The sequence below is a fragment of the Rattus norvegicus genome, chromosome 19, assembly GCF_036323735.1.
Source record: "Rattus norvegicus strain BN/NHsdMcwi chromosome 19, GRCr8, whole genome shotgun sequence".
NCBI classification, from domain to species: domain Eukaryota; kingdom Metazoa; phylum Chordata; class Mammalia; order Rodentia; family Muridae; genus Rattus; species Rattus norvegicus.
The window spans coordinates 20,564,076-20,585,243 of record NC_086037.1 but is presented as its reverse complement, the minus strand read 5'-3'; the positions used below and the strand labels follow the sequence as shown (position 1 = coordinate 20,585,243).

At 47.1% G+C, this 21,168-nt stretch overlaps 1 protein-coding gene across 2 annotated transcripts in view; it reads left to right on the top strand.

Annotated features, from left to right (window-relative positions):
- Positions 1-2,303: 2,303 nt before the first annotated feature.
- Positions 2,304-21,168, top strand: part of LOC134483223 (uncharacterized) — a 58,526-nt gene continuing 39,661 nt past the window's right edge. The window contains exons 1-6 of one of the 2 annotated variants that reach the window (XM_063278501.1): positions 2,304-2,463; positions 3,496-3,655; positions 4,124-4,267; positions 4,901-5,067; positions 5,789-5,894; positions 6,013-6,211. In XM_063278501.1, coding sequence (XP_063134571.1) covers positions 2,337-2,463; positions 3,496-3,655; positions 4,124-4,267; positions 4,901-5,067; positions 5,789-5,853 — 663 coding nt within the window. In that variant the 5' untranslated portion in view covers positions 2,304-2,336 and the 3' untranslated portion in view covers positions 5,854-5,894; positions 6,013-6,211. Of the gene's footprint in view, positions 2,464-3,495; positions 3,656-4,123; positions 4,268-4,900; positions 5,068-5,788; positions 5,895-6,012; positions 6,212-21,168 lie in introns of those variants that run through there. The other variant, XM_063278502.1, reaches the window with a different exon arrangement.

The window sequence follows — 21,168 nt, the reverse complement described above, 5'->3', positions numbered from 1 at the left end:
TTGATAACTGAAAGGAGCTGCCTCAGCTGTGTTTCTCTGCCTGCTCAGTGCCCATTCAACATCACTCTGTCCCTGAAGAGGAACTCAAGGTCTGCCCCCTGCTGCCTGTGAGCCAGGAAGAGGCACAGAAAGGCAAGGCCACAGCACTGGTTTCCAATCCCTCAGTAATGCTGGATTTCCAATAATGTACTTGTATACACAAATACAGTGTGGTAAGTTGCAATAGATACTAATCATTTCTCACATAGGGCAGCAGTTGATTGACTACAACTAATTCTATTAAAAAAAGGAAACCTGGCTCTTGTAGAAATATACAAAGAAATATCTAGGATGGTGGGGGATGAATTCTGCCATGGACTGAACTCGTGGAAGTGGGGTTGGGAGAAAGATGCATGGTTAAATAGCCCACCAGGTTCACATTGTGTCAACTTGATTTAATCTAAGGACAAAGAAGTGGAGTATCTCTGATGGCTTTCTTCTAGTCCCTTTAAAGCATCACTGGGGTTTGAACTCAGAACTTCACACTTCTTGATGGGGCAACTACACTCAAGGAAGCTTAAGATTTTCATAGGCACAGTATTATGCTATATATACAGAGTAGATAATACTAAGATGTTCAGATGGTGATGTCCATTTGTATGCACTCTTAATGTGCACCTAAAAAAAGTGAGATCAAGGTCCTTAAAATAGAAAGATTAGTTCCAGTTTTTTTCTACCATTCCAAACAGAACGACTGGTAGGGAGAGAATGGTAAATAATCGAGAATTTGTAGATAATGCTTTGAATGAAGTGTGGATTTCTGTGCTGGTTTAAAACAGGGTCTCAAGTATCACATGTTGCCCTCTACCTGGCTGGCCAGGATCACTTTGAGCTCAGATAAACCTCCTTTCACTTTGTAATAAATAGGCTTATAAGAGTGGCCTCGAAGGACTGTGCAGACAGCATTAGCCTTTGACAGTTGAGGTGTGTAACCCACAACTATAGTTTTAGCCATGTTTTTCCATGTCTACCAGCTATTTCAGATTGTTGCTGTTATATGCCTGACAATCAAGGATGCAGAAAAATAACCTGATACAGAGTAAGGACATAGTGATCACATCTTTGCCTCTTCCGTACGTTCTGGATGAGGTTTGTTAAAATTCCAATATTGCAAAAAGCTTTATATAGGGCCCATCACATTAAGGGTCACTATGCACTGTTCTATCTAAAATGGCCTAATCAGAACTGACTCCCATATAACACATCCTGCAATCCTCATATGAGAAGCTTGAGCTTTTAGTTTTGACTTTTTCTTTTCTCGTTCTTTCTTATTTTTTGCTATAGAAGTTGAGACAAAGATAGTTAAGGCCATGAATTTGCCCCCAAAATTTGAACTACGGATGTGATCAATCAGTGTTAGTGGGTGCATTCTTTAAAGTATTCATTTTTTACTATGATAGATGCTTTTGTGTTTGGTGGGGTGGCCATTTCCCCGTGTACAGGTGCTGGGACCTTGCTCTATCCACTTAATGATGTTTATAGCCTCATTTTAGACGTTTCTGTGCCACCCTCTATATCTCTTGTGTATTTTATTTTTCTGATAAAAGCTCATGGTATATCTTACTCAGGCCTGTGAGCAGTGCTCCTTTGGCGACATTGGTGCAAAGAGCAGAACCCCACAAGCAGCACGAGGTTCCCTTCACTGGTGTCTCCAATATTGCATTTTCCTCTGCCAACTGGTCTCCACACTTTTCCTAGCACCATAAAGACTTCAACTCCTTCTCCTAAGGAATTTTCTGGCAATTGTCGATTGCTAAGCACATGACTTCATGAGTGTTCCCCTAATACACACGCATGTTGTAACCTACCATGCAGACTATTTCTTGATGTGATATAAAGCACCTGTACATAATGAGACAGGAGAACTTTTGAGTGCATATTCAAACTGGTGTGAAATATCAGGAAGTTTTAATGGCTTACATTGGTGAATGTGGACAATTTGAGTTAGTGAGACATTTTTTGGGCAAGATTTGAAAGGAAACATTCATTTAGATGCATAGGAATTACTAAGGTTTTTTATAATCAAGCCTTGAGGAAAATTTGGCTTTGGAAGCAGGAGATGCTCAGTGGCTCTGCCCCAGGAAAGTCTCCTGGAAAGGGCACCTCTGCTTATGCTCAGTACAGGGAGAACATTAGCAGGGATGCAAAGTCTGCTCCCCATGATATCTGCTGTCCCTTCTTGGACATTCTATTGTCTCCTAGAGAGTTCTGGCATCCTCTGTGATGTCACCAGTGTTGTAGTGACAACCGGTGCCCTAGTTTCTCTCAGTCTGAGTCTGGCAGTTACAAGCTAAGACATGTTTTCCCGTCTTCGCAAGCGTTTTGGGAGGGGGAACGTCGATTCTGGAGAGACTAGAGTGAAGGAGTCTGGCCTTTCGTCTCAAAGTAATGATGGACAAAGACAGCACTTCTGGGGAATGTGGAGTAAGTTCTGGGCAGTGTATTTTGAGCTTCCTGCCAGGGTGGCTGCAGGCTTAAGCTGACCTTTCTAGCAATGGGCCACAACAACTGGAGCATCTGAACAGGAATTGAATTTCCATGAATATCACAATTCCTTAAAGTCAAGGATTTCAGAACTTTAGTTTCCCCATCCCAACAGGGAGGATATGGTAAGGCCAATGCTATTATACTGTGAACTTCTGGTCTTTACTTTTCAGTTCATTTGTTCTGTTACATTGATATAATAACACCATCAGTAGTCATGGAGGGTCCACCTTTTCTGAGTTTAGACAGGGCAGCAATGTATTTCACTATCATTGCTTCTTTAAATACAGTGGGTATCTGACAGTAGTAACAGGGAGAGATTGTGCTCCAGGCAATAACCTTATGTTCTTAGACCTTCTCTGATTTCTTCTAACTGGAAGGGTCATCGTTAGCTTTATATATTAGAGATGTGTGTTACAAACTTGTTTCTAAAATACCAAAACTATTTGGAACGTGTAGACCAAGATTCAGCCTGTAAACTATTCGCACTTCTGGGGCATTTGGTATTTCACATAGGGACACTGATAAGTCTGTTGAACATATCCTCCCTGGAAATGCGTTTTAAATCCAAAGTTGTTGGCTTAGAGTATCAGGGTAGGACATCTGAGTGTCTCCAATCACTCAAGTTTTATGGATGGTGAATTTATCATCTGAGTTCTGAAGCCACAGGAGTGAGGGTCCTGAAACCAAGCTGTACCCTGTTCAGCTGATAATAATCCTGGAGAAGCCATCTCAGTGGTACATGTAAGCACCTGATGTCCGGCATAGGGAACACCTGGCTGCTTACATCTCTTGGTCTCGATAGAGTAGTGGGAGAACTGAGATCCACTGAGGAGGTCTCTTAAGCATAGACCAATCGCCTAGCAGTGACACTGGGTTCATGGCTTGTTCTCCTGTTTAGGCCTCACTGAGGTCTATGAACACTCTATGCATTGTCCCCATGCAGGTTCACTTGTGTTCTTCTACCTACAGACGCTGGGAGAGAAACATCATCCCAAGGAACTGACCTAAGCAAGAATCAGGCCATGAAGGAAAAGGAGAGGCTGATTAAAGAGCTGCAGCTCATTACCGAGGAGAGAAATGACCTGAGAGATCGCCTGAGGTTTCTGACAGAGAGATCCATGAAGAACAGGTATGAATCACTCCAAATGCTCTTGTTTCATTCCTGGGTCTGCAAGGTCACCTTTTTCTTATCCTATTAAGGTTTTGGGTTCTAGAAAGCTGTGCCTCCCTAACCACCCTGTGCTAAACCTCACCTCCCATATAGTGGAGATTCAGAACCTGACCCTTCCTGAGGAGTGAGATTGAAAATGGACTCATCTGCTTCCATTTATTGAAAAGCAGATCTTGTGGTCTGAATGAAGAATTCAGGGATAAAGTCAGGGAGAGTGAGTTCCCAGTGTGCATTTGCAAAGCCCTTTACAGCTGGTGGCTTTGCAAGATTGTAATTGCAGTGAGTTTATGGTGAGTCTCTGTACTTGCTAGGCAGGGGACTGAGTGCTGGAAGATCCAGGCAGCAGGCTGGGGTAATATAGGACACACCCTGAGTTCATATATTCCTAAATGCCGATGTTCATTGTATTCTATCATTTGGGGCCAGGCCACACTTCAGGCCAAATCCATATTATGAAGACCTGAGGAGAATGGAGGAGGCGGTCATGTCAATTCTGCACAACTTAGAGATGGAGAACACTGAGGTCCATGAGAACAACCATAAGCTGAAGAAGGAGATTACCTTCTCTAGGTAAGTCCTGGTCAGAAAGGCTATCACTTGTGGAATGGCCATATCTGACTTTCTTTGTTCTGGATTGGACGGTCTTCAGCTCTGGTTTTATCTCTTGTGCTATTTACCCATCAGTGTTCCAGGGTCATTAGGACTCAGTTTTCAGTTCCACAAAAGACTGTTCCTCATCCCAGGATTGTCTAGGCATCTTCAGAAGGCTCTAGAGAGAACAGTACTGATTGAAGTCAGCAGAAGGTTATTAGGCTGACCTGGACCTATGGTGTCACACCAGGTTTTACAAAACTCAGTGCGTGGACCACATGGTTAGCATGACCTTCTCTTTGTTCTACTTACCTCCTTTGAGGGTGTTGGCCCACTACTAATTGATGTTGCCCCCATGAATTGTGCTTTCATGGATAGTTGTAGATCCATGTTCTTTCTCAGAGGTGTGGACACTAATTGGTGTCAGGCCAAGCAAACAATTTATTCTTCCCTGAATTAACTCTTTATGTTTTGTGCAGCAGCCTTATATGTATCAAGATGCATTTTATTAAGTCTTCATGGGTATGTGGGACCTGGTAGAGTTATTGGGACTTGGGAGTAGGAATGGGAGAAAGGAGCAGCATGATCTTACTATGCAGACTGTATTTCCAGAAACCTGCTCAGCCAGCTCCTGATGGAAAACACATGTAGGAAGAAGTTGGTCCCACTGAAGCAGGAGAGCAAGGAGATACATCTTGATTATGCACTGAACCAGAAATATTTGGTTGACTTCAACAAGAAAGATAAAGACCATCAACGGCCAGAACCAGCATTATCAGGTAGGGACGAGCAGATGTGTTAGCTTAACAATATCTGATAAAATTTGCCAATTTGATACATCTTTGCTCTCTCCTACCACCTTTCTAATTTACACTCACAACCAGCCAACCACCTCATGTAATGGAATTGTTCATTGCTCTGCCTATGCACAAGTATTCTGGGAAGTTAACCACTTTTCAGAAACTGAATTATTGTGCAAGCATATTTTGCTGCTCTTTTTGAAGCTGCAGTCTAGAAATGGTGACAGATGAATAACATATCATATTATTGCATATCCATGTGATACATTGGATCCTATGTAGAGTTTTGAACAAGTTCTTGGTTCTTTGACAAATGACACTCTGTGGTCATGCGACTTCTTGTGTAGGAAGCACCTTTCCGGGATAAGAACCAAGTGCAAATGTCAAATTAGTACTTGTCATTGGCTTTAACCTTGGTGACATATGGACATCTCCTTTCTTCCTGCAACCCAATGAGGTTCCTTCCATTGCCCTGTTCTTGGTTTGCACTGGTATAAGTCTGGGTCCCATATTGTCAGCCCATATTACTGTGAGGCTCTCTGGAGATTTTGCCCTGCCCGCAGAGTTAGCAACAATGATATCACTTAAAATGTCCATGTTGACTATCCAATAGAACTGAGGTGGTAGAAGGCAGCATTCTGACAGCTGGCTTGCATTTCCCCACCAAATCAGTGTCTGAAAAACTGCCTTCCTCTCCCAGGTCTCAGAAAGTGCAAGAGAGCTGGAATTGGACACACACCAGTAAGAGAGCTTCCTGAAGAATAAGTTGCTTTCTCAGGAGTCCCTGATGACCAACATCCTGAATGGTAACAACATTTTTTGGATGTGTATTCATCCTCTGAGTTAATTTGTCATTTCTTAGAGACCCTAAGTTTATATACCACTAAGCCAGCCTGACTGATTGAGGTCTTACTTTCTTCTCAGAAAACAGCACTTGAGAGACAACTTGGGGGACCGCCTTTCATTATGTGTGCTAGAGGAGAAACAGCAATACATCTGTGCTTCTAAATGTTCGTTAAGAATATGCTTTTAGAAATATTTTTGTTATGATTTTAATTGAAGTTTTCTTTTTGTTGTTTTATATTTATATCTTCTTGTTACTATTTTTACTTTCAAATATTTTTAAATATTTTTATTCCTGTTAATCTTGTTGTGTTGTAAAAATGTATTTGTTATGAATAAAAATTGAATTCTATCTCTTGACTCTTAAGACCATCATTCTTACTCAATGGTTCTGTCCCCTCCTGTGGACCTAGAACTGACAGCTACAGATGGATCTCTGCATGTTCCATGGATCCTGGGCTAATAAGTGAATTCAAAGTCACCAAGGGGTACCCAGTGTGATAGTGTCTTTTGTGAGGATAATGTGGCTGTGTCTCAGACACACACTTTGTGATGTAATCACTGAAACACTTTACCCAATTGTTAGGGTCCATGTGGTTCTTCTGAGAGAGCAGCAGATGCTCTATCCTGTGAGTCATCACCACAGCTCCTGCAGGTAGCTTTTGTTATTCCACATGAGGTGCTGTATTAGGTGGACAGGATCACCTCCAATTAAATAGAGAGATCTCAGGAGATGTGTGTTCACAGGGAACTTACTGAGCTGTTCGTGTTCAACGTGTTAGGTTGTCAGGCATCCCTACAGGGCTCTGGTGTTCCCACTGCTCATTGTGGGTCAGCATCATCCTCCAGCATCACTTAGTGTCCATATTAGAGCAGATCTTTCACCTAATATCAATGATGACCATATGTATTATGCAAATCTGATAAAATACAGAATAGAAACTAGCTTCTTGTAGGCCAGATTGGCTTTAGTAGTCACATGGATGTGATCAATCAGTGTTAGTCATGCCCTTCCAGCATGGTAGACTGCAGGTTGTCTGTCCCCATCACTTTGCTCTCTTGTGCCCAAACAATGCTAAGGTCAGGGCCGTTCAGCCGTGAGGCAGAGGCTCACCACCCTCAGTGCTGCCTAAGACCCCTAAGACTGTCTCTTTCCGGTGTGTGCGTGCTGGACACTCAAGGATCCTGAGATCTCCGCAGCTGAGGTGAAACAGTACCGGAGCCATTGCAATGTGGGCACACATTTGTTTGTGGAGCTGGGCCACTCTTTGACTTTTGGTGAGTGGAGAGACAACTGTTGGCTGAGCCTTTGGTGAACTGGATGGCCCCTGGCCACGTCAGCAGTCAGCAGTATCAAAGCTGAGCAACCAGTGTTTTATGTTCCATTTTGTCATCGCTGGTCAGTGTTCTGATGCCACAGCACATGGCTGGTTTCAATCTCCCCATGTGGCCACAATCCCGAATTGATATTGCCTCCACTTCCCAAGTGCCACTGGAATTTCTGTAGAACCCCTAAGGCAGCAGCAAGCAGGAGCTCCTGGCTATTCCCTCCCTGCTCTCTGGATCTGCAAGTCGTTCTGTGTACATATGGCTAAGTCCTCATATACTCTTGATGCCATGATACCTTAATAAACACTTGAATCACGCCCCTTCTTACAGAGACCCCATAATGGCCAGTTTTCAACTGCTACCTGACACAATCTATAATCACCTGGGAAATGAGGGACAGTGTGGATCAGACTGGCCTTTGAGCATGACTATGCGTGACTGTCTTCGTTGTTCTGGGAGATGCCAGACAGCCTCTTTTCTGATCCTAGAGTCCCTATACCCAGCCACTTGTCCCCTCTACAGCCAGACCCTACTTCTGCTCCTAGGCACTGTCTTGGACTTCCTTCCCTCAGGTGGCTTCTCTCCTTTGGTTGCTACAGAAACCTGTTATGAGGAAAGGAACAGGGAGTTAAGACTTCAAAGCCATCTTCCCATTGATGTTCTTTCTCAGAGGTCAGTGGGACACTTAAAGAGTTTTGTGTATCCATTTTATTAAGCAAGGGACAATCATGCATCAGACACAGGAAACTAACAGCACATCTACCGGACCTCCTTCAACACCTGGGCATCTCTTCTGGCCTGTGCTTCTGTGTGCTGAAACCTGGGGACCAACTTCCTGTGGGGTTTCCCAGGATGACTGTGCACATTACTACACTGGCGTAAATCCTCAAAACTCACAAACAGCAACGGGACCGCCACAGGAACTGTTCTCCATCAACAGATACCACAGACCAGCAAGCAGAAGCATGGGAGGGTGGTGCTGTGGTTCACACACTTCTCTTTCCTCACTAGGGCAGGTGACCCGCTGGAGAAAACAAGGAGGCAGCAGGATGGAAGAGGAAAACTACAACCCAGTCCTTGCATTAAACACCCAAGCACATTTAGACTAGAAGAGAGAAGTTTGCCAAGATTGAGGGCCACTTTGGGCATCCATCATCAATAGCCCTGGCTGTCTAGGCCAGCATCAGATCCAGCCGTCTCCAGGCAGGTGTCAGCCAGGCCCTCAAGGGCACTAAGAGCATTAACCATGAAAAATAGAACAAGATCTCTGCCTCTTGCCTGCCTGACAGCCAAGCATGTGTATGCCCTGGCTATGCTCACGCTGGGACCCCTGCTAGATATTAAGATATAGATACCTGATAGTTGATTAGGACCCTGTTCGAAAAGGAAGACACCGGATATTTCCCTCTGGCATCCATATGTGCATGCGTGGTTGTACATGCTGGTAGAATCTCTCTCTCTCTCTCTCTCTCTCTCTCTCTCTCTCTCTCACACACACACACACACACACACACACACACACACACACACACATTCAAAGTTTTGAAGCACAGCAGAAGAATCTCTGGGACTCTAAGCCTGACCAGCCTCATCTGTGAGCCACAGCTTCTGTGTGAGAGCTCCTTTGTGTGAGAGGCGTAGGGTGACTGAGGAAGGTTGCTGGTGTCCATCCCTGGCCTGCATGTGCATGCATACAGACACATGGACACATGCACATGCTGAGTACCCCTCATCCAATCCTGAAATCTGAAAACACTGAATTTCAAATCCAGGCATTCTCCTAACCTACACCTTCCCTCAGGAATTGGAGATGAGGCCTTGCAAGAATCCTCAACCAGTGAGACTGGCCCAGACCTTCTGAGATCCATTCTGCCCCAGGAGAACACAGCAGGTGGTATCAGGACAACACAGACACTCAAGACTCCAGCCTGATGCAGGGACCGCCTGCTGGGTTAGGAGAAGACTCAGCATCAGGTTCCTGAATGAAAACATCACCTCTGAACACACGGGGTCGCTGTGGCTATGCCTTCAAGGCAACTTCAGCAGCAGCTTAAATGGACTAGGGATGACTATGGGAATCTGCCTGCAGGGTGATGTGAGAATCCTTTTGCTAAGGCTTGGTCGCTAGATGTTGCCACAGAAACCCTTGAACTCTTCTTGGAGTACAGTCCAGGCAGAGGCTGAACACAAAACATTCTGATTATGAACTGAGTTTAACAGATAATCTGGAACCTGAAGGCCACAGGCCCAAAGGTCTGCACTGCAGGGGTGAGGCATCACTGCAGGGATGACCACACAGTGCAGGGTTGAGGTGTCACTTCAGGGATGACCACACACTGCAGGGGTGAGGCATCACTGCAGGGATGACCACACACTGCAGGGGTGAGGTGTCACTGCAGGGATGACCACACACTGCAGGGGTGAGGAGACACTGCAGGGATGACCACACACTGCAGGGGTGAGGTGTCACTTCAGGGATGACCACACACTGCAGGGGTGAGATGTCACTGCAGGGATGACCACACACTGCAGGGGTGAGGCGTCACTGCAGGGATGACCACACACTGCAGGGGTGAGGTGTCACTGCAGGGATGACCACACACTGCAGGGGTGAGGCGTCACTGCAGGGATGACCACACACTGCAGGGGTGAGATGTCACTGCAGGGATGACCACACACTGCAGGGGTGAGGCGTCACTGCAGGGATGACCACACACTGCAGGGGTGAGCTATCACTGCAGGGATGACCGCACACTGCAGGGGTGAGGAGTCACTGTGGGGATGACCACACACTGCAGGGGTGAGGTGTCACTGCAGGGATGACCACCCACTGCAGGGGTGAGGTGTCACTGCGGGGATGACCACACACTGCAGGGGTAAGGTGTCAATGCGGGGATGACCACACTGCAGGGGTGAGGTGTTCCTGCAGGGATGACCAGGAAGCTGACTGAGCTCCTCAGGGCTCTCCCTGTCCTGAATGTGCTTCCCTTCTAGGTGAGCACTGCAGCTTTCAGGGTGCTGAAGGCCTGTGTGGGCAGCAGTAGAAACTGCTAGCCTTGTTATTCACAGCTGAAACTATCACACAGGGCATTCCAGAAGTGAACACCACCAAAGTGGGGCCTTTCACAGCATTCTGGGTAGGATGGCACAAAGCCCCATGACAATTTCACCTGCGATCCATACCAAATGTCTGCTGTCAGTGCCTGTCTCTTAGGAGCCACCTGGATGATCCAGGGGATGGTCCTAAAGAAAAGGCTTGGCAAAATTGAGGTCCCCAAAGCAAGAGGAGCAGTGAGGAGGTGCAGGGGCCGTAGACCATGGAGACTGATATATGCTGATGCTAGACTACCCAGACTCATCCCTGTGTCCAAGTCTGGATGTCACAGAGGCACCTGGCAAAGGTCCCAACAGTGTCCTTCAGGATTCAGCTGTCTCCCTACTTGCCCTCCACCTAACCCACGTCCTGTGGTTCTGGGAGTCAAGGACTTCATCACCTTTTTCGTTTTCTTGTCATATTGCAGGTACTGTGAGTCGACCACTCTTCCTCCTGCAGGAGACACATCGTTTGTCACAGAACAGGACTGCTGCACCAGGAAGACCCAGAGCATAACCAGGACGCTACAATGAAAGCAGGACTGACCCTTCATGCTGAATGACAGGAAAAGCACCCGGCCTTGTCTTTGTTGCAGACTGGATTCCTCAGCATTCCTGTTATGAACAGGGCACTAGTAACCTTCACAGGATACTTAGTGTTTATAAGACATTTATAGAATTCATCTTGTATATAGGCCATTGGGCTAGGAGCCAGCATCAAGGCATCAAGTAGGAGGAAATACAGAAACATTCTAGGAAGGGACAGCCAGGGGCCAGTGGGATGGCTCAGTGATTGAGGACCAGAGTTCAGATCCCAGCACCCACATGGATGTTCACAGTCATCTCCAGAATCAGATCTAGGGGGTCCCATGACCTCCCCAGCTCCCAAGCAGCTACATGTGTGCGTCTTAGACACTTCTCACTCACCGTGAAACAACCTAAGCCACAAAACATCCCACACCTTCTTGGATGGGCCCATCCCTGGGGGAGTCTTGTGTGTTCTGGGCTTCAACTCTAGGAAGGCTTGGCCTTGTTTTATAGGATGTCTTATTACTTGTATCAGCAGAGAGAGAAAAAAAAGATCCAGTCCTGGAACCCTAGAGGACACTGCCATGATGTCACTGCTGTGCTGGCATAGGCTTAGAGATCTCTCCATGATCCATCCGAGTCACCTAGAGCTCAGGGAATGATGGAAAAGTCCATGTGAGATCGCCCAGCGCTTACAACCATGAGAAAGCTTGGAAAACACAGGGCACATGTGGTGTTTGATCCTGGGTCAGTTCAACCCTCTTGAGCCTGCAGCTAAGACAAACAGATACACTGGCCTGAGTGCACAGGCCAGATCTCAGAACCTGTTTGCCAACCATGGAACACTCTGGATTCCTCCTCTCAGCTGGACATTGATCTGCTACACCTCATCCACCCAAGCTTCTCAAGAAATGAAGCTACCAGGTTAATACAACCACAAACTGAAGGCAGCAAGAGCCTTCACCCGCCCAGTGGCAATGAGGTCAGTCCATAGGTCTCCTGTCCCTGCACCCTCAGTACCTGTGAGAGCCATGGCCACCTATTCCCTTCCGAGGTGAGGACAATTATACCCACAACCTTGCTTTCAACAAATCCTGCCTTGGCCACTGGTGGGACCCTCATGAGATGCAGCAATCTGATGCAGGCCTCCTCAGACACTTTGGCTTCCTTTCTGGCTGCTGGAGCTTGGGCCCTCTGGCCTGGCCTAATGTAGGATCAGCAACATCCAACTCTGTCGGGCCTCAGCCACCCCACATTGGGGGCCCTGCTTCACTCCTAGGTGCATTCTTTTCCCACATCTCTCCAGTCTCTCCCTCATCCCTAATTCCCCTCGCCTCTCAGGCCCAGCCCTTCAGTCTCTGATGGAGACTGTCCTGGAAGGACAGGAGCCCCTCCCCTGAGATACTCTCCCACCCCTTGCTGCTGGGCTCTGACAACTCTGCCCTTGGGCTGACTCATCTCTACAGGCACAGCCTGCTGCTCCCCTGCCCCTGCAACCCACTTCCTAGCTCAGCTTCACACAAACACTCTAAGATCTCTACACTGGATTCCTGTTCTATTTTGCTCCCTCTCTGTCCTCCAGAAGTTCTGCTGCTCTCTCTCACCACAGCAGGACCCACCAAGACACTGCTCCTGACCCCAGCAGCCACCAGCATCCCAGGTCATGGGGCTACTAACAGCTTTGGCCCAGGACTCAGGGCTCCTTCCTTCTTCAGTATCGAGTCCAGGCTGAGACCATCTGGCCTGCTGCTGGGTCCTTGAAACCCTCAGTCTCACAGCCTCTGGGCACTCTGAGCCCTAGTCCTTATGGCTAACAAGTAGCTGCCGAGTCAAGCAACATGGGCCTCACTGGCTTCCTGGTGTGCCATGATGCTTTCCCTGCATGGCCGGCGATGACTGCATGCTAGGATTCTGTCTACAACTAGACCTGCAGGTAACACCTGATGGGTTGACCAGGCTGTCCTCCTACTCCTGTTCTCAGGAGATTCTCCTGACTAAGCCTCCCAAGTGCTGGGATGAGAAGTATGTGCCACCATGCCAGCTAGGGGTCTTCAGGTGTGATGAAAGACTGGGATCTGTGGTCCTGGTTATTTCCAACAGTGGGGACACCAGTGTTCTGAGCATTCTGTCATCTAGGACTTATATTCCATGTACTTCACATGAACACTGTGAGACTTCTGCACTGGTTACCTGTTCTCTTTGAAACCTGTCTTCAGGTATCTGACAGTGGGAGTCTCCATGAAGTTTTTGTCACCCTGAGGATGTGGCTATATTAATAAGCTCAGGCAGCATGCAAACACAGCAGAGGTTACAAACAAGACTACCAGGCTGGGGCCACTAAGTGATAGAGTGCTCCTTTGGCATGGTGAGGGCCCAAGTTCTCTTGCAACCAACATCTGCAGGGGATGTAGCTCAGTGATTAGGCACTTGCCTAGTGTATGTGAGGTCCTGGGCTCCATCCCTAGGACTAAACCCTCATCACCTACCCTGAACTCACCAGGTCCAGGCATCACTGTCAATCCTGAGGGCTTGAGTTTGATCCTTAGGCCCTCTCTGATACAAAAAGAGAAAAAAATCCCCTGATTTGTGTTTGACCCCTACATATGTCATGCCCACCCCACCTCGAGTGTACAATTAAGGAAAGCATGAGTAAGTGGTTGAGAGGCACTCACTGCCCTTGCAGGACACCCAGTTTGCTTCTCCGCACAAACTGCATGTGACTCAGCAGGTCTCAGGGTAGAACTGGATATGTGACCCTGTGCTAAAGCACTGTCCTGAGTGGGGACTGCAGCTTCTGAAGAGGAATGCAGGCCTGGCCTCCAGACCTCCACCTTCCAGGCCTGTCTTGAGAGCCTGATGCCCTGTCAAAAGAGACTCCATCTCTCCAGAGGAGCACTGCACTCAAATGACACCTCAGTGATGAAAACTATCAGTCCCCAAAGGCATGCCACTGAGCAGAGATAGCCTCAGTCATACACCTCTGCCCATCCCCAGTACCTCGTGTCAATAACTCAACCTTTCATGAAGTAGATGGCAATGCTTGAGGTAGGATGATCAGTAGTTTACTGGCCAGTCTGGGCTCTATGAGTTACTCTCCCTGAAATCAGAGCCAGCAGGAAATTCAGCTTGAAAGCTCTTTGTAGCCGAGCTCAAGGACCTGGTTCATAGCCTGGGACCCCACACAGTAGGATAAAGTGACTCCCATGGCTTTTCCTCCACCTTCAACACTCATGCTTTGGCATGCACACCCCTACAAGGAGATCAATATACATGGGATAAAAAATTAAACAGAAACATTAATGAAGACAATGCAGACACTTTTTAAAGATCCCGGGAGCCCTCACTTTGTACTGTCCTTTCCTTTGCCTTGGGAACAGCACCTGCACCAGAGACTGGAGACTTCCTGCAAAAGAGAGAGGAGAGATGCACTGTTCATTCAGCCGGGGAGCTGTGCAAAGACAAAAGCCAACCGCCTTTTCCTGACAGTGGGAGCTAGGCCCAAGTGTGGGCTGCTCCTACTAGAGGCACCAAAAGAAGAGGACCACCTTCCTCAAACCTTCCTGGAAGTCAGAGCACAGGCTATGGACGTCCCTCAATCCTCAGATGACACAATTTCAGCGATGGCTCAGAGCCTCTTAGAACAGAGAGGGACCAGAGCTTCCTCCCAAAGCAAGATCCCTGTCTTATCTGACAGGTATGAGGGCTTAGGGATGGGACAGAGGATGTGACAAGGTTACATGTACCACAGGGGCTAGGTTAATAAAGAAATCAAAGAGGAAAGAAACCTGGACGATTCCTCATCTGTTCTTTTTGCTCTATTCGTAGGGATGAGGTGGCAGTGTGGGATAGAGGACTAGGACACAGCACAGCCTTCTCTGCTCAGGGTGAGCTTTCTAGGCTGCCTGGTCACTCTGACCAGCAAATTTTCAACTGTGCGACTCTACTACCAAGGCTGACACAACTGGTGCACCATGTAGTAATAGGACTGTACTGACTTAGCGACATTTGGAATCTCACAATGATCATGTGTCACAGAAGAGTTTTTTTTTTTTTAAGAAAAGGATTTTAAAAAACTATTTATTTTGTCCATCTGAGTATGCTGTCCCTGTTTTCAGACACAACAGTAAAGGGTAGTATATGAGAGTAGAAATGGTTATGAGACACAATGTGTGGTTGCTGGGGATTGAACTCAGATCCTCTGGAAGAGCAGTCAGTGGTCTTAACCACTGAGCCATCCCTCCAGCCCCAGTATATTGTATTTTCAATATTGTTTGTTTTTATTTCTTTTCTCACCTATGTCTGTATGGCGTTTCTGTGAGTACAGGTACTCATGTGCTTGTGTAAAGGTCAGGGACAACCTGAGCACAGGTCCTCACCTTCTACCTCTCCTCCATGGCTGTGTATGCTAGGCTAGCCCTTCCCCCTAATCCTAGAGACTGTCCACTTTAGGCTCCTATCTCCCTGTGGGAAGGGCTGGATGACAGACACTACTGCATCCAGGTTCATGTGGCTTCTAGGGACCTAAACTGTTGTTGGGCTTGTTCAGATGAAAATAAACACCATTTCACAGCCCTGGCTGGGCCAGGCAGTGCACGGGTCTTTGCTGCTCTTGCAGACGACTTGAGTTCAGTCTCCAGCACCAGGGTCAGGTGGCTCACAACCACCTGAGACTCCAGGTCCAGGGACTTTCAACCTCTTCTGGATAAACCTACATGGCAAAAGCAGGGCTGGGAGCTGGAGGCTTCTGGTGTTGGCTTCTCCCTCCAGTAGGGGGCAAATCATGGGCATGTGAGGTAACATGGAACCCTGTAATTCTACAAAGTCCAATAGCTCCTGATATCCCTCATGGTGCCCCAGAGCCTGCTCACCACACATGGAGGCTTCAGTAACATGGCCTTGTCCTGACCTGTGTGCACTCTGCATCCTCACTCTCTACCCCCTGCTTTTCGTGGTTGGAAGTCTCAGGTGTAGGAGGTGCCTACCATAGGCCTCTTCTCTCAGCATTTCAGCATTTTACATTTTATGTAGTCTGTGGTGTTCCTGTGCCATGATGTGCACATGGAGAGCAGAGGACACAATGTGGACTCAGTTCTCTACTTTCACCAGATGATCAAACTGAGGCCATGAGGCTGGGTGGCAGAGCCTTTACCTGCTGATCTGTACCCACTTGACCTTCACCAAGCATCCTTTGCTGTACACAGATATATCAGCCTGTGACCCTCATCCTCCAGACTCTTATGAAGCAAACCCCATAGTGTGGAGCTCTCATGTTAGCCAGGCCTAAAGGGGAAGGCAGCAAGCCCTTCAGGAACTCTAGAAAAATGTCTATACTGGGACTAAACTCGTGCTGCCATGTAGGGCTACATTTTTCCTTTAAAAAGGGGGATTTGTGGTGGTGGTGGTGGTGGCACAGGCCTTTGATCCTAACACTTGGGAGGCAGAGGCAGACAGATCTCTGTGAATTCTAGGCCAGCTCCCTCTATAGAGCTAGTTCCAGGTCAGCTACACAAAAGAAACCCTGTCTCCAAGAGTAAAACAGAGAAAGAGAAAGAAAGAAAGAAAGAAAGAAAGAAAGAAAGAAAGAAAGAAAGAAAGAAACGATTTATATTTTTTCTACAATGAGATGCCTGCCTGTCTGTGCCTGAACCATCATGTTAACTATAACTCTTGTCACACCTGCATTTATTCAAATACTGAAGGCCAAATGGTTAAATCTTAATGACAATACAATGGGGGGGGTGCTGAAGAGATGGTTGGTTTAGTGGCTAAGAGCAGAAGACCAGGGTTCAGTTCCCAGTGCCCACATGGTGGCTCCTATTAGCCTGTAATTGCAGTTCAATGGAATCGTTCTGGACTTCATGGGCACCAGACATACCACATAGTGCACAAGCATTTATTAGGTGAAACACTCAGGCCCATAAAAATAAGTAAATAAAATATATGGTTAACAGACACTGTGATTCAGGAAGTTCTTAGTGACTTTGGTTATCATTTCTCTCTCCTGGAGACCTGTCTTCCTCATGCTCAGCCTCCCTGGCTTCTAGGACATTTCCTAGCTCTGTGGAGCATGAAGTACTCAATACCATAAGCCAAGCATTGCAAAGCCATCTGCACCTTCACTGCTACACCTTCTCCATGGCTGTGTCTAAAGGGAGAGACTTAAAATCCCACAGATGCAAGGCCAAACCTGTTGGGCTATGTGAGCCCAGCCACCCAATAGTCAGATCTACTCCTGTCCTTGGCTATGGCATGAGGCTCTTAAGACAAATTAATCTGAAGGATCTCAACAGCTATGCTGTTAGACCTCTCATTGCTCTGCCCAACCTACAAGCTCCTTTACTGGCTCAAATTCACACCCGAACTCCTCTCCTGCCTCAGCCACCATCAGCTCTTCTATTCCTCTCCATCTGTGCTCTGAATAATCCACACTAAGGTGGACGTTAACCTCTTGTGGACCTCCAGACGTATGCTTGTGATTACTCTTCATTGGCTGTTTTGTATGGGTAGGCAGGTTCTTCTAGTCTCATGAAGAACACTGCTCACACATTTTGGATCTTACAACATCCTCTTGATTGAGAATCCTGACTAATGACTGACTGAGCCTTCCATGCCTGAAGTCACCCTCTGTCTCCAGTCCAAGATGAGAATCCCCACCCTAACCCCATGGTGTCCAGTTTCATCTCAGAAGCTAGACTCTGCACTGCCCATTACCTTTTGGTTCTCTGCCTCTAATTCTGTTAAATCGTTCCTCTCTTCTTTAAAACAAATTCATTTTGTTGTTTATTTTTTGAGACAGGGTTTCTCTGTTTGGCCCTGGCTATTCTGACAGACTCTCAGTAGATCAGACTTGTCAGGAAACCAGATATCTGCCTGCCTCGGCCTCTTAAGCACTGGGATTACTGGATTGTGCCAGCATGTTTAATTAAAAATTAATTAGTGGCAGTGCATGTTGGCACATGCCTTTAATTCCATCCGTTGGGAGGTAGAGGCATTGTGAGTTCCAGGACAGCCAGGGCTATAAATTAACACCTTGTCTCAAAGAAAACAAGCCAAAAATGAAACAAAAATGTTGCAATATGGTCTTAGGTATGTAACTGAGTCTGTTCTTGAACTCTGAATCCTCCCACTTTCACTCAGGTGCTAATCAGCAGGCTTCTGTCTTGACTTTCACTGCGCACTCAGGGCTGCCAGGACTGTTACCTCTCCCAGTGTAACTCCTGACTCTCTCATCAGCATCATCACAAAACTCCTGCTAAGAATTAAGGAAACCTGAATTCTAAGGAACAGTCAGAGCTCCAGTATTTCCAAAGCTCACTCTAATAGAGATGGTCCTATGCTGCAGTAAAATGGTCACAGCTGGAGGTCTTAATTCCAGGACTTGGGACAGAGGGGTTGGAGGATCTTGAATTCAAGGTTATTTTTATGTTATATTGTTGCCTAAAGCGAGTTGGGCTGCTACAAGATACCCTGTCTCAAAACTATACCAAACACACCTAAAATGAAACAGAGGAGTTTGAGTGGGTACAGATGGGAAAGCTCGGCACTTTATGGCTAAGCCACCTGCTGCCAGCACCAAAGTCCATGCACAGCCCCAATTCTGAGCTGTGTCTGTGACCCCACTTAGGAGCACGAACCAAAGTAGCTCAGATCCAGGGCTTTTGGTCTAAGAGGAATTCAGGCAGTCACACTTTGGATGCCAGTTCTCCAGCCCAGGATCTGGTCTTAGTCATGGCTTGGCATCCCTAAATTCCTCCCACCTGTGCTCTGAACTCACCCTGTGCCCCGTTCTGATGAATCTGCCATTCTCCATGGGAGTAGCCTCAAGAAGTCCCTCACATCTGAAGCACTACTCTGAGTGCACTAAATACTGCAGGGGAGGGGTGTGGTCAGCAGAGCACCCACCCCTTTCAGCTGTAGAACATTTAGCTCTAGAGTGAGCACTGCTGTGCATTGTGGAACTTAAGCAGTATCCCAGGCTTGGCCTGGGAAGAGCCTTTGACACCCACACTTCCTGGGGTGACATTGTCTCCTGAGGATAGAGTCAGGTCAGGAGCAGCAACTGATGTTCACGAGAGACAAACTTTCTTCACCACTTGCCCATGCTGGCCCTAGGATCTGGGATTTTTGGGTGACATGAGTGCTGAGCCCCCCAGGTAGATGGGTTTTCAGGGGTCAGGTGGTTATTGTCACCAAAGGTATCCACAAGGATAAGTCATACTGTACTAATTCCCATATTAGATCCCTTCTCACGGGTCACAGAGGTCGTGCTGGGTCCTAAATGTGGACCCAGGTTCCTGCGCACTTTTGAGGAGACTGGTCAGGGCTCAGGCTTCAGGCCATTTTGTTTGAATTATTTTGGGGGATTTTATTTTTACTGTTGGGGACAAACCTAGGGCTGCCATGTGCTGGGAAAAGGCTTTGCCACAGCTGTAGATCATCCCTAATTATAAACTCCTAAATTCTCCCAATCCTGGAACTTTCTAGGTCCCTCACATGATGCAACCTTTGGGGGATTCCTCACATAGAATCATGGGGTGGATTGCATCCCAAAGAGAGACAGTGGGAAATGTTCCCCAGTGTCTGCCAGTGGCTGTGGTGATGAGAGTGCTGACCAGTGGATGGCAGGGCCCATATGAAAGCCTTTTGGTTTCCACTTGAGTGGAATCTTCACCATGCCTTTTTTTTTTTTCTTGAAACACAGGTTGCCCTGAAACTTACAGTCTTCCATCATCCTTACTCAGTTTCCCATGACTGGGATCACTGGCTTAAATTACTATGCCCATCTTTCCTTTTTTTGTATTCATAAATCTTCTAAAAGCCAGAAGGATCTAGAATTTAAAATTTTGCGGTCCAAGGCATTTCCAACAGGGGATTCTTGACCTAGGAGTGTCCAGACCAGTGTTTATTGTGTGGCTACTTCATTCCCATACCAGCTTATGTTTGACAAAGAGTTCCAAGGTGTGATGTCACTGGGCATCAGGCGGTGTCCCAAATAGCAGCACCGACTCAGGTTGTAATTTAGGCTGGAGAAACTTACTAGGACCCTGGTAATCCTAGCACCCTGGGGCCTCACATGTCCTTAGTCTGATCTAGTGATGAATCAACTGCTCTTGAGGGTGGATTGGAATTCTAGTCACTGTGAGGCAGTAGAATTAGGACCCTACGGCCACTCTGGGCTCCATAGGAAGACCCTGTTTCAATAGTAAAAGGGGTCACCTGCGAGTTCTTACTGTCTTCCCTGAGGCCTTCCTGCTGGAGTTAGAATAGCTGTCTCACCAAGTTGAAGTAGAGGGCAGAATGTTGGTGCCTTCTATAATGAGGACTAGTGACAGATAGTCTATGGAAATTCTAGAAAGATCTACAGGTATGTATGTCCTGTGCATGGGAATTGCTGGCTTCCCTGTGTCCTTTGCCTTTAATTTGCAGTCCATGGGGCACCTGGGAATGTCCCAAAACCAGGCTGCACACAGGGCTTGTCCCATGATTCTCACTTGCACCCAGTGCCTGCCTGATTGTCATAAGTCTGACAGAGCCACTGTATGCTCTCCTGACACCTGCAGAGAGCAGTATATGGGACCCTACCATCCCCACACTGCCTATCAGTGTCTACAATGTCCCTATATGGCACTGAGAGATGGTCTAAGCTGCTTCCCGCCTATATGCTGCATCAGAATCTGACCATTCCTAATTTCCACCTCTCACACCCACACTAGAAGCCCTGTACCCACACTAGCCCCAGCTGGCCTGTTGCCTACTGACATCTCATGGACTCTGCCCCAATCCCCTGCCCTGCCCTGCCCTGCCCTGCCCTGCCCTCACTCAGCTGACATTGTGGACATCTCAAGACAGTCACTGGACAATGGCTGACACACTTGTCTGAAGACTGGAAATGTTTCTCGATCTTGAAGAGGAAAGAAGGACCCTCCAACTACACTGTCCTCTAAGGCAGTTTATTCAGGTGAGGGATGACATGGATTGTTTTGTCTCACGTCACACATGTCAGTAGAAAATATCCTAGGTATTGGATGCCGCAGTTAGCATTAACAGAACAAAGCACATAGTGTTGGGAAGAATAATAAATTATGAGTAGGATTAGAAAACCCCAAGCCTCTTCCAGGTCCTAAGAGGGCAAAAAGTACCACCAAACATAGCATTAATGTGATAGGTTGGTTAAATCTAGTTACTAGATTCTAGTGTGATGCCTGTGACCCTTTGTGTGTCATGCTCAGCTTATAATGACTAGAGGACCTCAGCTTGAGAGTCACCAATGCCTCTCCCTTGCTTCTC